Raw genomic sequence first — 22,184 nt, forward strand, 5'->3', positions numbered from 1 at the left:
AAGGTAGGATTTTGAGAAAGTGAGATAGATAACAGAAGAATTGATAAGGAAAAGGGCAGGGTTGAATTAGACGGGGAGGGATTTTGGATCAAATGTTTCTCATGAAACAATATGATAGTAGCTTTAATGCAAAGGTAGAAATCTGTATGTGTTATACAATGACTTAGCAAAAGTCCTTATGGTAGAAGCGATGGACTACCTGCTTGGAGGATGTTTAGGATGTATGGCATACAAGAAAAGTTGTAGAGAGTCATTAAAAGTTTTATGATTGAAGTGAAGCATGTGTTAGAATATGTAAATAGGAGATGGTATGACGAATGTGGTGTAAAAGCGGGTCTTAGATCTTCTTCTTCTTCGTTTAGCGTGCTTTTTTTCCCATTTTTCATATGGGTCTTAGATATGGGTGAGTTTTGCCTCCAAAACATTGATGGAGTGATGTGAGAAGTTATATGAAAAGACATCATTTTGATGCAGGTGAAAAATTGTGGTTTAAGTTGTGGCTGATGTTTGCAGATGATATTTTATTGATTAAGGATAGTGAAGAGAAACTGCAGAAACTAGTGAAAGAATTACATAGTGTTTGCAAGAAAGGATATTTTGAGAGTAATTGTGTGCAAGATTAAGAGTATGACGATAGAAGGGAATCAGGGAGATGGAGCAATGTTGATACTGAATACTTAAGAACGTAAGTGGTTCATCTTTACAGGTATTTGGAAGTAAATATAACAGATGATGGTAGGATGAAACAAGAAGCGAGCCCCAGAGTAGGCAGAATGTAAGGAAGATGTGAGTGTACTAAAGACTGGGAAGAGACCTGTAGTGTCTATGGAAGCCAATATTGAATGTATGAAGGCATTGTCGAGCGAATTTTCTTTTCGTATGGAAGAGAAACGTTGATGTTGAATGCCAGTGATGAAAGAATCGAAAGGTAGAAGCTGTTGAGATGATTTCTTTGCGCTGTCATATTTGGCGTAAAATTAGGTTAGCATAGAACAGAGAATGAATGAGAAAGTTTTGAGAAGATTAAATCATATCGGAAGAATCGACGCCGATAGGTTAGCGAAAAAGAGTATATTATTCAGAAGTGTTACGATGAAGGGGGAGAGTAAGACCTAGAAAATTTTTGGATGGGTGGAGTTATAGTGGTACTGGGAAGGAAAGTCGTAGGTATTCAGGAAGTGCTAGAGATCGTGCAAGATAGAGTGAATGGTGCAGTGTATGTGTAGAGGGTTCGACACACTGCTGATGAACCAATTGTTTCGATGAATGAAGTGCCTAATGTTTTGAAAGTTTTTCCTTTGGGGATCATCCACGATTCAACAGTTAAAATGTGAACGTGGCAGAGACCATTGTGTCGCTTTTTCCCCTCATTAATGTTGAAAAGCTTTTATCATCATCATCATCATCTCCAACGTTGCATGGGGCAAAGGGCCTCTGTGAAATACCGCCACCCATGCCCTTCCCTTGCTTCATCTTCTGCAAATCTCCACTCATCTCCAGCATCACTTCTCATAGTTCTCATCCAAGTAAGTCTGGGTCTTCCATTTCTTCTGGTGGCCACAAGAGCCTGTAAATGAAAAATGAAGAATTTTCGGAAAATACCTTCGCCTTATCTATTCTCCAAATCACGCCAGGTGCTTCAATTTCCGCCTTTTTAAACGTGTTTCAATTTTCATTTTTTACACCAAATGTTTTATTAACGTTTGTTTCAATTTCCACTTCCTTACACGAAAGGTTTTGTTTAAAAAAATGGGATATTCCGGATCCTCTCGTTCAGAGAATTTGCATGTTGGCATAATATCCTTTCTGATTTGTATGCAGCAAGTTTTTCCCCGTGTTTTCCACTTGGAGTTTTCTCTTTTGTTGTGCCCACAAGTTTTGCGCAGTTATTCAGTTAGTTCCTCGGCGCCATTTTCCCAAACGAAGAGGAGAGGAAATACTCGAGTATAATTAAATGAGTGTCTGGGTATGCATGTTTTGTGTGGGTGTACCTGTTCGTCATGTATTACAGAAAAGGATATTAATAATGTTTGTGCATTGATGTATTACAAATTATATTTTATTGAAGATAAGTTTCGTTCAAAAGAAATGCATTTCCTTTCTAATGAACTCCTTTTATCAGTTGTTCCGTTTATGTGGATGATGTTTGGAAAGGTAATTAGTTAGCTATTAATTCATCATAAACACAGACTCACGAAATTATATCCTGGATATTATTAGAAATAAAACCTATTAATGAGGTAAGAAAGCGATTTATAGATGCAATAAGTAGCACGCGTGTGACTGCCTTGTTTGATTAATGAAAAGGATGACGTGTTATTATATTTGATAGACTGCTTATTCTTTAAAACATTTCACTGACTGTAGTCGATTCCATGACATCTGAAGATTCCATTATCGTGCATTGGCAACCTACTGATCAAAAGTATGTTTCGTGTGTAATATGATGGCATGTGAACGGTTGTCAGTATTACTTGAATGGCCAAATGTGCTGGCAGTACTGAAGAATACGGTTAATTCATTTGGTTTTAGGTTTCAGAGAAATGAACAAGGAACCTGTTTTTCCAGCTACATATGATTATTCGAATTTGTTGCGTGGGCCTAACTCATTTTTCTACCCTCCGTCATTTGTCTACTGCCAAGTAATCAGCCTCCAGCAGTAATAAACAATATTGCACGTCACATACCTTTCGTATAATAAGAATGCAATTTAACCAACGCGTTATGGTATGTCAGAATATTGAGCAGATATTTTGTAATTAGCAAGTACAGTAGTGGATCAACTGAGCAAACTACTGTTCGCGGAGGGCAGTGCTCGAGCCGATTATGCCCGTACAATAAAGAATTCTTTATGAATTAACAAATAATATTGAAAACTGTTCCCCATGTTATCATATTATACGCGAAACCGGACGCAGAGTGGATTAGTTAGTAGAATGGAATGGAATGTAAAATTTAAGCTAAAGCCCAGGCGCTGGGTCTTATGAGGTCATTCAGCTCTGAAAGGGAAATTGAGAGTAGCAAGGTTTTAAAGGCGTAACAGGAGGAAAACCTCGCAGCTGCACCAAGAAACAATTGTTAGGAGAGGGTGGAAAGTAATGTGGAAGAAAGAGAATATGAACGTAATACATTAAAAGAAATGAAAGGGGTTGCAGCTAGGAACCGAAGGGACGCTGCTAAGAACCTTAAGTAGTGCCTACAGTACACCGCGTAAGGTGCACTGACGGCCCTACCTCCCTACGGGAAAGTCAGACTTCTAGGAATTGACTACAATGCACCCGCGGTCTAGACCGTGATTGCACCGATACTCTGAATATGACGGTGTTATGAGAGAGGGACTTTGTGTACCGTCTCGAAACTCAAACCAAACTATTTTCATTTTGCAAAACTGTTATAAGAGCCATTGCTGAGAAAGGCTGGACACATGCTGGACAATAGCAGCTCTAAAGTCGGAGTTTATTATCCGTAGTTATCGTTGTTAGAAAGAAAAATGCATAGATATACTTTGAGTGGTAAATTTGAAAATCATGGGTAGGGTGGAGATGTTCATACTCACGTGACCCAATTTCTTTGCTTGGCTAAGCCCCGGGATTATCTCCTGACAATAAGCCAGCTTCTAATACCGTCTCGTAAGTTTATGCCAACTCCTAAGAGCATCTCCAAAGTTTGGCTTGACTGCTAATTCCATTACCCAAGTTCAAGGCAACCACAAATTGCTTGTCTTTTAATTTCGTGACTTAACTCACAACTGAGAACGCTTGTTCATGTCAGAGCTTAATAAACCACAATAATAGTTACACAGCAGCTCTCACTAATTTCTCGACTCTGTAAATCGCTTGGGCATTTAAGCTCTGGATTTATCACTAAAATCCTTCTCCAGAACAGAACGAACAGCATTTTGGGTCTCACGATTTTTTAAATTAAACAGCCTTTTATAATGTCTCCTAAGTTCTTGTTTCATTCACCTAATGATAGTTTCGTTTGTTCCCTTGTATTTGGGTCTGAAAGGGGATTCAGCATACATAGATTTCCCAACGTATTTGCAAATACCAAGACTTTCCTCTTACGAATATTACTGCAAATAAAAAAAATTACTGTAGAAAAAGAAAATATGAAAGATTTTTGTTAAACATAAGCTGATATTCCAATGACTTTGACTGAAGTCTTCAGTATTGTTATCAAAGAGGAGCATAACTCCCTCCAAAAGATGAAACCATTAAACCGCTCTCACAATACTAGGAAATCAATACATACTTTATAAATTTATCGTCTTTGCTCTCGAGCTGATGAGCAGAGATGCGAGGTAATTGGTAAACTAAGAGAATCATCATTTATCTTCGTCTGATTAAACAGAGTCTCGTTGCGCAAGAGATGACAGCAAGAATTCCCAGTCAGATGGACAAACTTTATGTTGACTTTTCATTACTTATTCATCGTACCTGATCAGCAGATGAGAGATGCAGCGGCATTTGGGAAAACAAATAGGGAACGTTTTTTTATCAACTGCTCTGGATCTCCTTTCATAAAGGAGGCCTTCAAGTCTCCTTTAAATTGAAATGGGGGCGGGCCCGTTAAGTGTATTAGTGTGTTTTTTCCTCTCCTTTTTCCATCATTAAATTGTTTCCTCTAAATAAGAAATGGCTGCCAGGAAATGAAAGGACAGTAACCAGTGCCACTTTCTTACTTGAACTGCTGCATCGTGGATGAACCCCCATACACAAAACTTCCACTATGCTAGCCACTTCATACGTCTGAGGAGAAAGTTTACCAACACTTCGAAACCCCCTACACACACCGCACCACTCGCCTACATTTTGCAAGCATTCCCTCGCTTCCTACCGCAGGTCATCCTTTTCTAGGTCCTCCTCTCTGCCTTCCCCCCAACAATTCCAAATTGTATACTCTTCACCAACCTATCATCAGCCATTCTTCCCACATGACCATACCATCTTCAAACACAGTGATCCATCCTTGCACTGTGCTAACATTTTACCTCACGTATCTGATATTTCTCACCTTCTCAGCTCATCTCATTCCTACTATGTAAACAATTCATCCCTATATTTCTATCTTTCGCATTGAATCTCCTCACTTCATTTCCATATAAAAGAGTTGATTCAACAATCCCTTCATACATTCCAAACGTAGCTTCCATTGACACCCCAAGTTTGGTCCCAGACCTATACATTCATTGCACTACCTTTCTTGCCTTGCCTGCTCTATGACTCACCTCTTCTCATATCTTACAGGGATCTGAAATATTTGCTCCCAGGCACCTAAAAGAATCTGCTGCTTCCACTCTTTCAAAATCTTTCACCAATCTCTGCACTTTCTCTTCACTATTCCCAGTCAGCACTATAGTGTCACTAGACATCAGCCACTCGACACTTCTTTCACAACCCATCAGCAGTTTAACACTCCTTTCACGTCCCATCATTCATTCGATATCCCATTCACAACCCAAATATATATATATATATATATATATATATATATATATATATATATATATATATATATATATATATATATATATATATATATATATATATATATATATATATATATATATATATATATATATATATATATATATATATATATATATCGACAGAGGTAATGAGGGGAAAGCACAGTGCATTTTCATGATTTATTGTGCCGACGTTTCACAACATATCTCAGTTGCATTTTCAAGGCTGTAAAATGTGAACACCATATTACTGTAATAACTCTTAGAATATTTCGACAAAAAATATAGATTTATTACATTGACATCCCCAGTAAAAGTAAAATATAGCACGATAGTGAAATTGCAAAATACCACCCTAGAATACAAAGAGATATAGGAAAAAAAACTCAAGAACTTAAAAAACATAAAAAATTTTTTAAAAAAGACGTAAAATAATCTTGACATAACTGGTTACATCAATATATTTAAAGATTATTTTATGTCTTTTTTTACGTATTTTTTATGTTTTTTACGTTCTTGAGTTTTTTTTCTATATCTCTTTGTATTCTGCTGTGGTTTTTTTGCAGTTTCACTATTCTGCTATATTTTACTTTTACTGGGGATGTCAATGTAATAAATCTATATTTTTTGTCGAAATATTCTAAGAGTTATTACGAGTTATATGGTGTTCACATTTTTACAGCCTTGAAAATGCAACCGAGATGTGTTGTGAAACGTCGGCACAATAAATCATGAAAGTGCTCAGTGCTTTCCCTTGTTACCCAGTCGATGTGGTTTGAGCAGTGGCTCCTGTTATGATTATATATATATATATATATATATATATATATATATATATATATATATATATATATGTATGTATATATATATATATATATAATTATACTCATTCCCCCCCAACACAGCAACCGCCCACCACGTAGGAATAGTTCCAGGGGGTTTTAAGAGTCCCGATTTTCAGCAGTCCTTTTTGAGATTGTCAGCCTCCATGCACTGGTTACATCCTACCAAATCGGCTAACAACCGCACACCTGATCCACCGTTTAGGTCAAGATGACAATGGATTTTTCCGGAAATGAGCCTAAATTTGACTCCCACCACCCACCCATCATCGGTCTTGGATCTCTTGCTAGTCAAACGAGGTTAACATGGATGAGAGAGTAGCTCAGAGTTTTGAAGAAGGTTGGTCATGCAGAGAGAGTATTGGACGACAGACTGCTGAAAAAAATGTAAAATTCAGAAGTTTTCGCAAGAGGATAGGTAGACTTAGAATGCGCTTGATAGAACGTGCTTGGGGTTGAGGAAGCTCGAGAGTGCGTGCGAGATAGAGGTGCTTGGTGCGGTGTGCACTGAGTATTTTCGACACTCGCGCTGCCGAAGATCCTTGTATGCAAGTTTGTGAAGCAGCCAAAGTGGGTGTTGTTTCCCATTTGGAACTCGTCCACGATTCAATAGTTAAAATATGAATGTGGCACTGACTGTCGCTTTGTTTTATTATCTCTGAAGCCTTCCCATGTTAGGATAAATGGCTTAGTTTAAAATATATGTGTGTGTGCGCGCGCGCGCTCGCTTCCTTTACCACATACTAACAAAGAGTTTAGATCGAGTTTATTTAGGTGAATGAAAAACTGTGTGCTTTGGAACTGCACTGACTGTTGCTAAACAGAGACGACCATGAACAAGAAACACTAATTTAATTTTTAATGCAAGATTGGAACAGTTGAAGTCTTAAGGTTGATTTTCTCCTTTTTCCTTTGTTGTAATAGAAGTGATAAGCTATAGTGCCTCAGAAAAGATTAATTTCACATATCTATCGTGCACTAAGCAGCTTTCATAAAGCTGATTTATAAATGGGTCTTCATAAGTGTTATATACAAGAAAATGCTTAGTCTGTGCACTCTTTTCTGCGTTCTTAAGAGCTTATTTCAGTTACCAACCTTGAATTTTATTTTTGTTGATTGTCACATTGGGTACCGGTCTTATTGTAGTACAAGTGTATTTCACCTCAAGTCAATCAGTTAACCAAGAAATACTCGTACACTTGAATTCCAATGTTTTAAGCATGCAAAGATTCTTTAGAGGTGGTGGGGGGCGGACGGTGAGTTGCATGGATGGACATGGGCCTATGCATTTATACTGCAGAATTTATATGCTCTTCTAATTACAGGGACGATGAAAACTCATTAAAATTATCATCTTCCGACGAGACTAACCTGCAGCTAGTCGTTTAAGAGCAGAGACACTAGTTCTTAGGTAAAAACCGTCTCGCCGGCAGAATTACGTTGCCTTTGCCAATACACAGTGTTATATACCAGTTCACCTGCCCCCATGAGGAATGTTCGCTAATTTTATACATGGGAAAGACTCGGAATAAACTCACCTGCTATTTGGACTAGCGAACCACTTCCGATTTACCCTTAACAGCATCCTTCGACACCAATACCTGTCCGTTGTATAACAATTCCATACACACCTTACTCGCTGGCCAGCAGACGTGCTTCAGTCAACTTTGCTCATCGCCAAGCAGAAAATTGCTGCTGGCATCGAGAGATCTAGGCCCTTCCGCCATCAGCTTAGGGAAAATCCACTTCCCACAAATGAAAGCCTAAACTTGGTGTCAGGTACTGATGACGTCATCCGAGAATGGTGAAACACGTTCCGAAATTTTGTAGCGAGAAATACTTTAAGAATGGGTCTTACGGCAAATTCCATATAAAGCCTTCGTAACAATAAAAACTGCTGATCGTAAAATTGAAAACTAGAATTTAGAACATACATTTATAATGTGTGTTTAGAGAATGAGATAATATATAATTTGTAATATGTGTATGTATACGTAACACATTATTTACGTCTTTGCATTTTTATTTTATCTTACATATTGTACTTGACAGCGAGCGATGTTTGCCTAAAGAGTTATGTTTATCATTATAACAGAATAGAATAAAGATCTATTTCAAGATTTACCCTCTAAGCAACAAGAGCTGATGGTGCTTAATGGCATCGGTGCTCCTGAGCGTTTTATGCTAATCTCATTCTTTTGCCTGAAGGTGTGGCTGTGAGCTGCGGGAGTGGGAACAGCGTCGAGAGAGCTGTGCAAAGCTCTCTGCCCTCGCTAACATATCAAGCTCTTAAAGCCCTCGGGGAAGATATAGAGGCCTTCCGACATCTTCACCAGTTGACTGGTAAGAATGAAGTCTCCTAACTCTTATTCCCAGTAGATTAACTATTGTGTTCTTCTCTTTTAGTCGAAGAAGGAATTCAGTTATTTAAGATATCTCATTTTTACCCATAACCGCCCCCCCCCCCTTTTTTCCTTATCTCTCCCACTTAACTTTGATGGTACTTGTCACTGAACGAAAACTCCTAACTTTGAATAAAGGAAGAGCCAGGATTTTTCCCTCACCCCCCTCCTCTCTTTTTTTTTTTTACGGAGCAAATGAGAAAAGCAGCTTATCTCTAATTATGCAAAAGAGATGATAATGAGCGCCAAGTATCTTCTCTCTGCCTCTCTTTCCCCTCACAGACGACGACAGCAGCAGCGCGAGGGAGAGCCAAAAGTCGCCCACCGCCTCCACCACCGCCACCACCGCTGCCACCCACCACCAGCAGCCACCACCCACCTTCGAGGCGCCCTCTCCTCCCCCTTCCCCTCCGCCGAACACCCACAAGACCAGCCACAACCACGTTCACCATTCCTCCCACAAGCATCAGCCGCCCACCTCCTCGACCTCCTCCACGAGCAACGCCCACAACCACATGCCGAACGGACCAGTGGCCGGGACTCTCGCTCCCGGGGGTTCGCTCGTGCCTGACGAGAGGAGCGAAGGAGACGGGGAGAACGAGAGGCTTATGTCCAGTGGAAGGGAGGAGGAAGAAGAGGTGGGAGAGTGCTCCGACTGTTCCTGTTCCTGCTCCGAGGCGGAATCCTCGGTCTATGCCGAGACGGAATTCGCCGAGGAGGTGCGAGGAAATCTCCGAGAGAAAGAACAAGTGAGTCAGTTGCCTTCGACAGGGATTCACAGCTCTTCCGGTGACGACAGGCGAATTGAAACTTTATTGTTATTTTTGTTGATGTATGAATATGCTATTAAAGAGGTGCTGCATGTAAGTAAACAGTAAAGTAGAGGTTGCTGGAGATCTTTCCAGATGCAAAAAATGCCACAATAACATCTTCCCAAAATCAGCTCTCTAGAAAAGGACCGCGAAAATACAAGTATTTATTTATCACAAGAACATCTTCCAGAAAGTAGCTCTCTAGAAAAGGACCACGAAAATGCAAGTACTTATTTATAACAATAACATCTTCCAAAAAGCAGCTCTTTAGAGAGGGAACCACGAAAATTAAATTATTTAATTATACTGACGTTCTGCCGGTTTGAGAGTCTTACATTTTTCTTTTCCAACAACAACAGGTAACAAGGAGGGAAACATCAGGCGTGCGACGACATCGTCACAAGAGGCGTCCGCCATCCTCGTACAGCACCGACAGCAATTATATGCAACTTCCTAATTCGCCTCCATGTTTAGGTACGGAAATTTTTCAGTTGTGCTAACTCTCTCTCTCTCTCTCTCTCTCTCTCTCTCTCTCTCTCTCTCTCTCTCTCTCTCAGTATTTGTCATTGCATGCTACTTCCCATTATTCTCCATTCTTCCATTGGCTTCTTCATTTTATTAGTTTATAATTATCTGTCTCTTTCCTCACAACTCCCTAATTTGCCTCAGTGTTTCGGTATGGAAAATTTTCTGTTATCTTTTTGCTAAATTTCTCTCTCTCTCTCTCTCTCTCTCTCTCTCTCTCTCTCTCTCTCTCTCTCTCTCTCTCTCTTCTGCAGGTTCCTAGATATTCTCCGTGGTTTGTTGGTTTATCAGGTTTCTTAATTTTATTATTAGATAATTATCGGTCTCTTTCTTCGCAACTTCCTAATTTACCTAAGATCTTTAGGAAAAGATTCTTATTTATGTTGTCTTCTCTCTCTCTCTCTCTTAACAGACTGTCCTAGCATTTTATGATGTTGACGCTTCGTATATAAACTGCATTAATCCCGGAGCCGATGTTCAGCTACTGTTGTAGTTTTTGTTTGAGTTAGAGATTGCCAGTTTTATGCAAACTGCTTGAATGCATCATTAAACTCCGTGTATCGTGACTGCATGTTTAACTTACATGCGTAGTCTAAGTAGAAAGGCCCTCCTTCCTGCTCTTGTATCGGTAAGTGGAAATCTTTGCCCCTCAGATACATTGCATCTTAGTTAACTTGAGTCAAGCTTTTTGCCAGAGTTCTTTTCATACCAGCCAGGAAATTCATGAGAGTAGTTTGTGGAAGCCGGGCATTTCTTGAAAACTATTTTGATGTCGACAGTTATTTTATTTTTAACTCTACCCTTATTCTCGGTTTGACTCAAGTCTAATGTGCACTTAACTTTGGAGTCCTCAGATTTCTTTGTTTTCTGTCTTGGGTATTTTTGCTAAGATTTGCACCTGTTTTGCAAATTAAAGTTTTGTTTATGACCTCTTTGGGATCGTTACTAATTCCTTGTAATGACCTTAGCGAAAATTGAGAAGAATGAAACTACCTGTAAGGGCTGTTAAAACCAGCTTTTGAGGAAAAAATGAATGCAGTAGTCGTTATATCAATTTCATTACTGTATATATATATATATATATATATATATATATATATATATATATATATATATACATATATAATATACATACATACATACATTAGTACTATATGCATGTAGAACAAGGAGATATGCATATATTCATATATATATATATATATATATATATATATATATATATATATATATATATATATATATATATATATGAATATATGCATATCTCCTTGTTCAACACATGTTTAGTAATAATATTTGTGCTAATCTTTTCTACTCTTTACTCGCATTCTTACTCGTTGTTAATGTATAAATAATATGTTAATGTATAAATATTATGTTAATGTATAAATATTAAAATCTGCGCTAAGTACATATGGCCATGCATATTTTAAACGCTTTCTTCTTAGTACTTACTCATTGCCATCCTCCGGATGTTTAATATTTTAGTTGCCTCTCTCTCTCTCTCTCTCTCTCAACATTGTCAGTTTTCGGTTGACTTTAAAAACCCATACCTTCATCGATATTTTGGATCCACAGAAAATAATTCTTAAACTAATTTTTTTCCCTTGAATTTTCTTTTTACATCATTTCAGGTGTTCCATTAATTCCGTGATTTCTAAAAAGTTCCTTGTATACTTGACTGAAATTTGCATCTTCCAGTATTCTACGTCTTAGCTAAAGACCTGATTTTTTTTCCACGTGTTAAGCCTCTTTCATTTTTCCTTAATACTGTAATTTTTGTATTTAGTATTTTTATTTCTGGTATTACTTTTTATACATGTATATATATATATATATATATATATATATATATATATATATATATATATATATATATATATATATATATATATATATATATATATATATATATATATATATATATATATATGTGTGTATATATATATATGTGTGTATATATATATATATATATATATATATATATATATATATATATATATATATATATATATATATGTTCCAGTTTTTATGTATGGTGGGTAGTATTTAAGTAACTTCTTACGACTGAATTTAAAGTAGCCATTATATATATGTGTATATATATATATATATATATATATATATATATATATATATATATATATATATATATATATAGAAAGAGTAAAACAAGTACTTGTACATAAAACATCCTTTGATGACTACAGGATTCTGAGTAAGTGTCTCCATCATCAGGTCTGACAACAAAAACAAAGTAAGAAAAACTGAAAAATCACTAATTCACAAACGAGCATTAGAATACAGTATTGTTACACAAAAGGTTATATAAAAACTGGTAATGTACAAGCATAAAAAAAAAAGAAACAAATACCTGCATCACGAAAGCATACACACACACGTACTAAAAATTAAAAACACAACATCGTGGAAAAGTTAAGTATATCTTAGTTTAACCAGACCACTGAGCTGATAACAGCTCTCCTAGGGCTGGCCCAAAGGACTAGATTTATTTTACGTGGCTAAGAACCAACTGGTTACCTAGCAACGGGACCTACAGCTTATTGTGGAATCCGAACCACATTATGGCGAGAAATTAATTTCTATCACCAGAAATAAATTCCTCTAAATCTTCATTGGCCGGTCGGACCTCTCGTTGTTACTGAGGGAAGGCTTCAATCTTAAAGTGTACAGGCTTTCTGCTATTGCCAGCTCCATGGGGGTTCCATTCGACTAGAGAGAATGGCAAATGACTGTGAGCATAGACGGTGATCACTATTTTCTGCATGGTCCCGTATGGCACTGAATGGTGGTTTTGCTAAAAGCTTGTTTGTTCTAATAGATTTTCCCAAGTGTTCAAACCATCGTACACGTGCTTCGCGCTTTGTTTTTCCCGCGTAAATTACATTACAGCAATTACACTCGTATTTGTAAACAACAATAGATTGCAGTTCGGGGGGTACGATGTCTTTGTACTTAAACTACCAATGGTGTACTTAGGTTTAAATACTACTCTGACATTAACTTTGGGATAAAATTCTCTTAAAAGTTTTAATAGTCTCTTTTTAGCAGAAAAACTCTTATTACCATGGAAAAACATAGTAAAATATGGCACCGCTTTATTGGCTTTTGAAACAGAAACTATCGGGAACAATAACTTTTCTAGCTGTTTACCAACATATGTATCTATGAAAGCAATGTTAAAACCGTTTTTATGAAGCATATCTTTTATAAACTGAAGTTCTGATGCAGATATTTGTTTCTTTTAGTATTGCTTTGTTTCTATGTTTTCTATGCATGTACATTACCAGTTTTTATATAACCTTCTGTGTAAAATTACTGTATTCTAATGATCGTTTGTGATTTAGTGATTTTTCAATTTTTTCTTTGTTTTTGTTGTCAGACCTGATGATGGAGACAGTTACTCCGAAACCGGTAGTCATAACTAAATAAAGGATGTTTTATGTACAAGTACTGGTTTTACTCTTTCTATCAAGACTCCGCTTTCCACGGGATAAATCAGTTGCAGATATATATATATATATATATATATATATATATATATATATATATATATATATATATATATATATGTGTGTGTGTGTGTGTGTGTGTGTGTGTGTATACATACATATATATATATATATATATATATATATATATATATATATATATATATATATATATATATATATATATATATATATATTTGTGTGAATATAGGAGTAGAGGAAGAAAATATCTGGTAGCACACACGACCGTGGAGTTTTCCCAGAATGGAAAAACTTGACGAATCGTGTTCAGAAGTGTCTATAGAAATGCGTCCCCCATTCAGTCAGCAATCCGCCATCTCTGTAATGGCCGAGTATTAAAGGGACAAGAAAAGTTTTCCAATTGACAGATGTTTTTCAATTAGCCATGTATACTGATGTTTACTTCCGGTCCAGAGCTTTCATTGATGTTGAACTGATATATTGAAAGTGAGCAGCTCAGTAGTAGTTTATTTAGGTACTGGTCGGTAGAAATGGAACATGTTGAGTGGGGGGCTTCCCATTGATTTTGTCAGTTTTGAAGTTGCATGGTTGAGAATTTGTTGTAATAAAGGATTTCTTATCTTATTCTGATATATATATATATATATATATATATATATATATATATATATATATATATATAGATAGATAGATAGATAGATAGATATAATTAAAATCACACTGATAATGTGATGCATTAGGCAGCAGTTCTAAGGGAAAATTAAACTCTAAGGGATTTGCACTTAATGATTCATATTCCTGTGGTACATCTGCATACAGTATATACAATCTTCTTATATATATATATATATATATATATATATATATATATATATATATATATATATATATATATATACAGTATATGTATATATATATATCTCTCTCACATAACAGTAGATTCACTATACCTCCATAATAATTTCCACTCAAGGAGAATTATAACTGATAAGAGCATCTACCCTGGCCAGGATTGGAAACTGGGCCATTGGGTTAGATAGAAAGATAAAGAGTCGACTTTGACCATTCGACTGTCGAGAGAGAGATACAAGTTAATATTGACCCATAGTGGAGATGGTTTGACTAAGTGCAAAATGATTTATATAGGAATATGTACAGCTAAGTCAATATTCACTTTTGACTCCCTTGAGAGCCTCGATGGCTTGGTTGGTAGAGTGGCAACCACAGACTTCATAGAAGCCTGTGCCGAGGGTTCAATCCCCGCAGCCGACCAGTCAAGAGGCGGAAACTTTGCTATCCGTGTAGACATCCCGGGATTACGTATGTAATCAACGGATAGGTTTGCTGAAAGCAAATGGATGTTACAGACTAATACACACATAAACAAAGCCACTCCAACATCTTCTAAAAAACATAACAGACACTTCACACGTCTCGAACTGTCGGACTACCCGCCCAGGTCTCCTCGTGCTGCTGGGAGAAAGGGAGCGGGGGTTTCGGTAATACATGTACACATTCGTTACCGGGGTCTAAGCGATGTCAGGCAGGGCAGCCGGTCGAGGTTACGGCCTACCCCACCGCCAAATCAAAGTCCTTCAAAGAAGGCACCGTGCTTACCCCATATAAAAATGGGTATAAAAGCACGTTAAAACGAAGAAGACTCTCTTGATTGCCGAATGGTAAAAGCCAACTTTCCATTTCTGTATCTGAACCAGAGTCTTTCGTTCGAATGCTTGCCAGGATGTAGTGACTTTGATATTCAGTGATTTTTGTGTCACACTTATATGAATATACATAATGTGTATGTATATATATATATATATATATATATATATATATATATATATATATATATGGTTATAAATTTTGACAATCGAACTCAGATTCTTTTTCAGGTGGAAGGCAAGGGCGCTATCCACTAGGCCACACAAGTCTTGTGTGGCCTAATGGATAGCGCCCTTGCCTTCCACCTGAAAGACCTGGGTTCGATCCCGACGTGAGTCAGAAATTTATTTCTGTCCCACACGTGATTGTGTGTTGATTATTTCTATATATATGGTTGTGTGTATGTATATAAATACACACACACACACACACACACACACACACATATATATATATATATATATATATATATATATATATATATATATATATAAATTACTTGCACGCGCTCACATAAACCATCAATGGATACAAATATAACAGGTTGATAGGAATTGGGTGGTAAACGCTGTTATATACTACTTATTTTCCGCACTGGTCTAATTAAGTCAAGATAATGTGGTACTTGTACTCATAGACAACCTTGTCATTACACCAGTTTCGCTCGTTCGTTTACAAAAGTAATACTAAATTTCAAAATGCAGTGATGAAGAATTTTGGACTGTAAATTCTGGCACGGTACGGCTGAAAATAGATAATGTATTCCGGGAGAGAGAATGAGATTTTTGTCTTGCTCGTCGGAGCGCGTTATGTATGACGAACAGATTTCACGTCTCTGAATACCAAGAAGTTAACAAGGTAATAAAAGGAGGAGAAGGGTGAAAAGGGACAGCGGGGGTGAGAGACGAAAAGAAAAATCCTACCGAGAGTTTCTCCCATGTATTCTCCGTCTCCTCGCCTCTCGTCCTGAGAAATGGCACCATTCCCTTTTCACTGCACAGCGTCTGTTTCCGCGTTTCTTCGCCATCTCACTGAAACATTTACTTTCGTTATCAATGAAGGAAACTGTCTCTAAAATTTTGTAACACCTATCCCAAATTTTTTCGTTTACTTCATAGAAATTGAATCGAGTTGAAATTTTTAAAAAAGATTATTCCTGATATCGTCATATATATATTGCAGTCGATTTATGTAAAGTTGCTGTTGAACGAAGATATATGAACTGTTATTATGAAAGCAATTTGTTACTATTTTTGTAAGGGACGAAATATGCAATGCTTTTTTTTTTTATTTCATAAAATGTTCCCAAATGACTTACGGTAAGCGAAGACTAGAAAGAACGGTCCGCATACCCAGAAAAATGAATACGTGGAGCCCTTTTAAATCTGTTTTTTTATACTCTCGTAGTTAATATTAGCTTTTTTGTACTTTTTTTTGAAGTTGGGCTCTCGGGACGATGAGAAGTCAGACATGAGAGTAAATATTTTCAGAGAGATCATGAAACCAAATAACTGCAAGATTATTTCGGCTTTAATATCTTAAACCCACTTCCTGTTGTTTCATTTGAGCACTGAATCTCTCATTTTTGTATGTAGACTCGAGTATGTAATTACAATTCATCATACTCTCATCGTATGCATACATATTATTTGAAAATGTGTTCTTGCTTGTTCATCTTATGTTATCAAGAAGTGGAACGTTGGTTTTATGTTTACAGGGCCATTTTTCCTTTTCGTTTTTAGTGGACTCATGTACATTTTTCTTCGCGATCTCGGCTAATGTCATGGCAGATCTAGCTAAGAGCATTGACAGTGACACAGCCCGGTTGAACACCCATGGAATGGGGCGACCCAAACCCACTTCCGGAAATCTAGGAGGCAAACTCTGGAGCTACCCCTTTCACGTGGAAAAGGCTTTTGCGTGGATAAAAAAAAATACACATATACGAATGAATGCTCCCATCGAACGTCATTTCATGGCGTGCGCGCAACTTCTAGAATCGTCGTATTGACAACCATGGACACCATTTTCCACAGTGTCATATCTGCGTTTCTCGCCCTGTTCAGTACATCTGAGCAATTTCATTTTAGAAAGGAGTGCTGGCTCTTCAGTCCCTCTTAAATTCCTTTCCTTGTCACATTTTTTGTAAGACTCATAGTTCTCAACTAACCTTTTGATATATATATATATATATATATATATATATATATATATATATATATATATATATATATATATGTATTTATATTATATATATGCATATATTATATGTATGATTATATATATACATATGTATATATATTCCATGTGTAATCTTAGACGATTATGCTAGCCTTGGTCAAAATTCATTGTTTATATATATATATATATATATATAATAAATATATATATAGGTGTGTGTATGTGTATATACATATACTGTATATATATATATATATATATATATATATATATATATATATATATATATATATATATATATATATATATATCTGCATATGTAATCTTAGATGATTATGCTAGCTTTGGTCAAAACTCATTGCTTTATTTCTGTGGCACTTGTCCATGTTGAGGGAACTCTGCTAAATTTGGCCATTGAAGTACGAATTCCTCATCAATTCTCATATCAGAATCTATACTCTCTCTCTCTCTCTCTCTCTCTCTCTCTCTCTCTCTCTCTCTCTCTCTCATCGTAATATACTTTTTCATTTCATTTTGAGTGAGCTTCAGGTTTTCAGACTTTTTTCTAGAAACTGTGGCAGCGTTTATTCTCAGTCCATCATTGAAATTTACATATTTTGTTAGACTTCAGTACATGTATGCCTATTTTTATTATATATTAATTTTTGGTTCATTCCTGCTTGCTTATATCATTACATCATTGCACGTGTTGTTTACATCATCAGCTCTGTGCATATTTTTTCTTTGTTTCTGAATAACGAAAACAAGTATTCTGTGTAATGCCTTTCGTTATTAATGACATTATTAATAAGATATTTAAATTTTGCAGTCTGTTTTTTCTTCTACAGGGAACCTGTGGTGAAGAATTGTTGAATTTATGAAATATCATGCGCTTTCTGTGTCAGAATTGATTTTGAAAAAATTACAGCAATAGTAATTCTTCTTAGAATACCGAACATTTTAAGCCAAAAGACAATCAGATATTTTCTGGGAGAAGTAAGATAAGCTTTTGGAAACTTCGTCTAGTGATACAATTTATAATAATTGTGTATTAATATGATGCGAGTTCTGTTTACTACCTTGATTTCTTATATTTCTGTAGCAATCACCATATTTAATTTATAGATATTATCTCATGTTTCTATTTCTCTCTTGATAACAGATGCTCTGCCTAGTCCACCATTCCTCCCGGCTCCCCTGACACCTACATCCGCCCACCCACCCAAGAGCAGCCACGTCCCTGTATCCACCCAATCTTCATCCAGCAAGTCATCCACCACCGTCCACTCAACCGCCACCAGGAGGAATCCAGTAGGAGAGGTCGGTACCGCCGCAGACTGAGAGTGAGAGGCCCTTTTGTAGCGTTCTGGAAGGAAGCAGGTGTTTCAGGTCAAAAACCTCGGAGAGGAAGTCTGCCAGACGGTAGCAAGAAAACGAAAGGTCGTCGTCGGAGCCTGGAAGAGCTACATTTATGCAACACTTCCATGATATATATATATATATATATATATATATATATATATATATATATATATATATATATATATATATATATATATATAGTATGCATATGCACATATTTCATATACAGCTGTGTGTTTATGTATTCTTATAAGTATACATACACTCACATACTGTATATATGTGTGTATATATGTATATATATACATATATATATATATACATATATATATATATGTATCAGAAAAAATCTTCCAGAAATTTTCCAGTTTGTGCAGGAAGTTCACCCGTTCCAGATCCCAAACCATTTTTTTTTATAGAAATGTGTGGATATATATTTTTTATTTTATTTTTATTTCCTTTCTCTGGACCTCCAATATAGATTATTCCACATCCGGAGATATACCGCCTTTTGCCTGCATCATAAACTAACGCTGGGAACAATTCCAGATTCCAGACACTGAGTGATTCCAGATTCTTTATCTTGACACAAAATCTTTTGGTCCCCCTTTTTTTAGATCCTGAAGATGAATAGAGAGAATCTTGTCCGAGGTGGACTAAGAGGGGAGGAAAAAAGAGGAGGAGGAAAATTCCTCCTTTTTTCCTCATCAGGAATAAAACTGGTTAGATTTATAGTGACAAGCGTGGAAATATCTGCGACTCCTTTCTCCTCGAGCGCAGCGCTCTCGATTGTGTCCTCCGGAACGACGCATCAGTCCGCGTTTTGCCCGAGACGCTTTTCATTTCGCATTTTAGAAACGGGGAGGCCGAAATAATATTAGGAGCAACTTGTGAACTGTGGTAGCTTTTGCGCTGAGTCTCTTTCTAGTCATTCCGAACATGAGTAAATAAAGGTAGAGGGGAAAGAAATGAAAATAAAAGTGCCGGATGCCATGACGAGTTCTGGATCGATGAAATGAAAACATATCACGTGATCTGTGAGAGCTGGACAGCAACATGGAAATGACTTGTGCTTTATTATGGTTAAAAAGAGCGATCTGCTTCTGTGACGATAATGGTGTAATTTAGGCCTTAATGGGATATATGCAGCTTGGTATAGCTCTCTGTAGTGTTACTGATGCTGGTTTTGTGTTTCTAGTAATAATAATGTATGCAGGTTTTTATTTATGATTTACTAGAGGGATGTTTCTAGACTGTTATATATATATTTCTTAATAGTGTTGGTTAAGTAGAATATAGGTGACCGATACAATAATAATTATAACAATAGTTATAATGTTAACGCTAATGATAATGATAATCATGTCTGTAATAATTTGATAGAGAACTTTATAAACATAAAAGACAAACCAGTGAGTTGACGCAAGTCACTGTTCAATATGCAATGAGTCACGGATACAGGAAGAAGACTACTCATTCAAAAGACTCGGTGGAACTCTGTACATAGCCGTGTATGATGGTAAGAGAGAACAAAACAATAGTCTTTTGGCAAATAGATGTTATATAATCAAAACTAGTGTTAGACGAAACCTGTTTATTCCCTGTAAAGAGGACCTCCCTCCACATTCCATCCCTCCTTTTCCTAGCCCTCCCCTGCACCCCTTCTAAACAGCTTCCCTTTCTTTCTTTCTTTCTTTTTTAATCCTGGTTTTCCGTCAGGTTTTCCCGAATCCTTTATTCTCTTCGACTTCCCTTTTCGCTAAATGCCGAATAAAGGAAGACTTCCCCCATTCCACCTGCACTGTACATGGAAACGAACATGGATACGCCCTCCTCAAAGCCTTGAAATTGTGTCAATTTCTAGTCCTCTCATTTACGCCCCCTCTCTGTTTCCGGGTCAAATGACGTTATTTTGACTCCCAGTCAACGAAGAACTACCATTCTCGATTGAGTTAGACGGAGGCGTAGAGCGGAGAGCCTCGTTTACGGAAGACCCCGAAAGCATTATCCGTCAAACAGGCGCCAGAGGCGTGTTAGTCAAGGGATGAAATGAACTTCGTAATGAACCTCTTTTATAATTGTGGACAAGGGATTGTTAAGAATCAGCATCTTTCGTTGCTAGAGCCTCAGGTACGTATTTGCATATACATTCATTTCTGTAGATACACACGTACAAGTCAAATTATAAATTCAAATTAACTGCGCTGCGTAAAACATATTGGCTTTTGTTGATTTGTCTCCTACATATATATGAGATATATTTATCGAAATTTCCCGTACTTCTTTTATGACAAAACATTTAAGAATCCTTTATTATTATAATATTCGTGACGAGGTTCGTATTTCCTCCAGACTGATCAGATTTTTATACCATTTTACTGGAAATAAAATTTTGGGAATAAAGACCACAACCATACTCTCATTGTGGTGAGTAGTTTAATACTATGAATGTGTCCGCCGTCAGTCAAACTAGCAGAGGTGTGAAGGTAGGGGCACGTCACGGAACTACCCATGCAGTTTCGGTGTATTGGAGAAAAAAAATGTGTAAACTAGGAAATAGATGTACTGTTCACTTTCCCTTCGCCTCAGAACCTCGCTTGTAAGCTTCTGTAAATTGCTGGCGTGTGAAACTGCTGCATTTGTAAAGATTCCAGTGTAAAAAGTGTAAATATTATAGTTAGCTTTGCGTATGCAGATGAGAAAGGCGTTTGAGGTTAAGCATTTCGATACTTTTGAAGTGAATTGTAAAGTGTCCGGAAAAGTGGAGTGCTTAAATGCTCGGGACTAATTTTTTCATTTTGTTAAGTTGGATGAGGAATGCGTAATGTAAAATTGTATGCCATCAGAGCATCGCGTCACTTTTTAATGTTTTTATCATCTCTTAAAGATGATGCAATGAGTTAGTTTTCATCAGTTTTTTTCAGATTGTACGTTGTGTGCACATTTATTCTAGCGTGCATGCATGAATGTATGTATGGATGTATAATATATATATATATATATATATATATATATATATATATATATATATATATATATATATATATATAAATTAATATATTATATATATATATATATATATATATAAATTAATATATTATATATATATATATATATATTTATATACCGTAGTGTGTATGGGATATGGATGGTAGGTATATGGAGAGAGACATACTGTTTATCATAAAAGTGGGATATACTGTTTTCAATATGGCATGTTAGACCATGTCGCTGCTTGTTCTCAGTCATATTCCCAAACCTTGGTGATTCCCGTTCACACTCCTTTCTTCTTCATGCAGTTTATAGATCTCGGTGAATAAAAGATAATATTTCGTGGATGAAAACTGTTAGTTCAGTCTTGAATACGCCATTTTGTTTTATTTATTGTATCACTGTAGTCATGCTTTTTTCTAGTGCTAGTATTTTGT

The 22,184-nt window shown here is 36.5% G+C and overlaps 1 protein-coding gene across 1 annotated transcript in view; it reads left to right on the forward strand.

Annotated features, from left to right (window-relative positions):
- The window catches only part of LOC136840213 (protein sax-3-like), a 679,674-nt gene extending 660,735 nt beyond the window's left edge, over positions 1-18,939 (forward strand). The window contains exons 21-24 of the mRNA XM_067106754.1: positions 8,521-8,655; positions 8,997-9,463; positions 9,886-10,000; positions 18,557-18,939. Coding sequence (XP_066962855.1) covers positions 8,521-8,655; positions 8,997-9,463; positions 9,886-10,000; positions 18,557-18,735 — 896 coding nt within the window. The 3' untranslated portion in view covers positions 18,736-18,939. The remainder of the gene's footprint in view (positions 1-8,520; positions 8,656-8,996; positions 9,464-9,885; positions 10,001-18,556) is intronic.
- Positions 18,940-22,184: the final 3,245 nt, after the last annotated feature.

This window comes from Macrobrachium rosenbergii, chromosome 7 (genome assembly GCF_040412425.1).
Source record: "Macrobrachium rosenbergii isolate ZJJX-2024 chromosome 7, ASM4041242v1, whole genome shotgun sequence".
Classification (NCBI taxonomy): Eukaryota; Metazoa; Arthropoda; class Malacostraca; order Decapoda; family Palaemonidae; genus Macrobrachium; species Macrobrachium rosenbergii.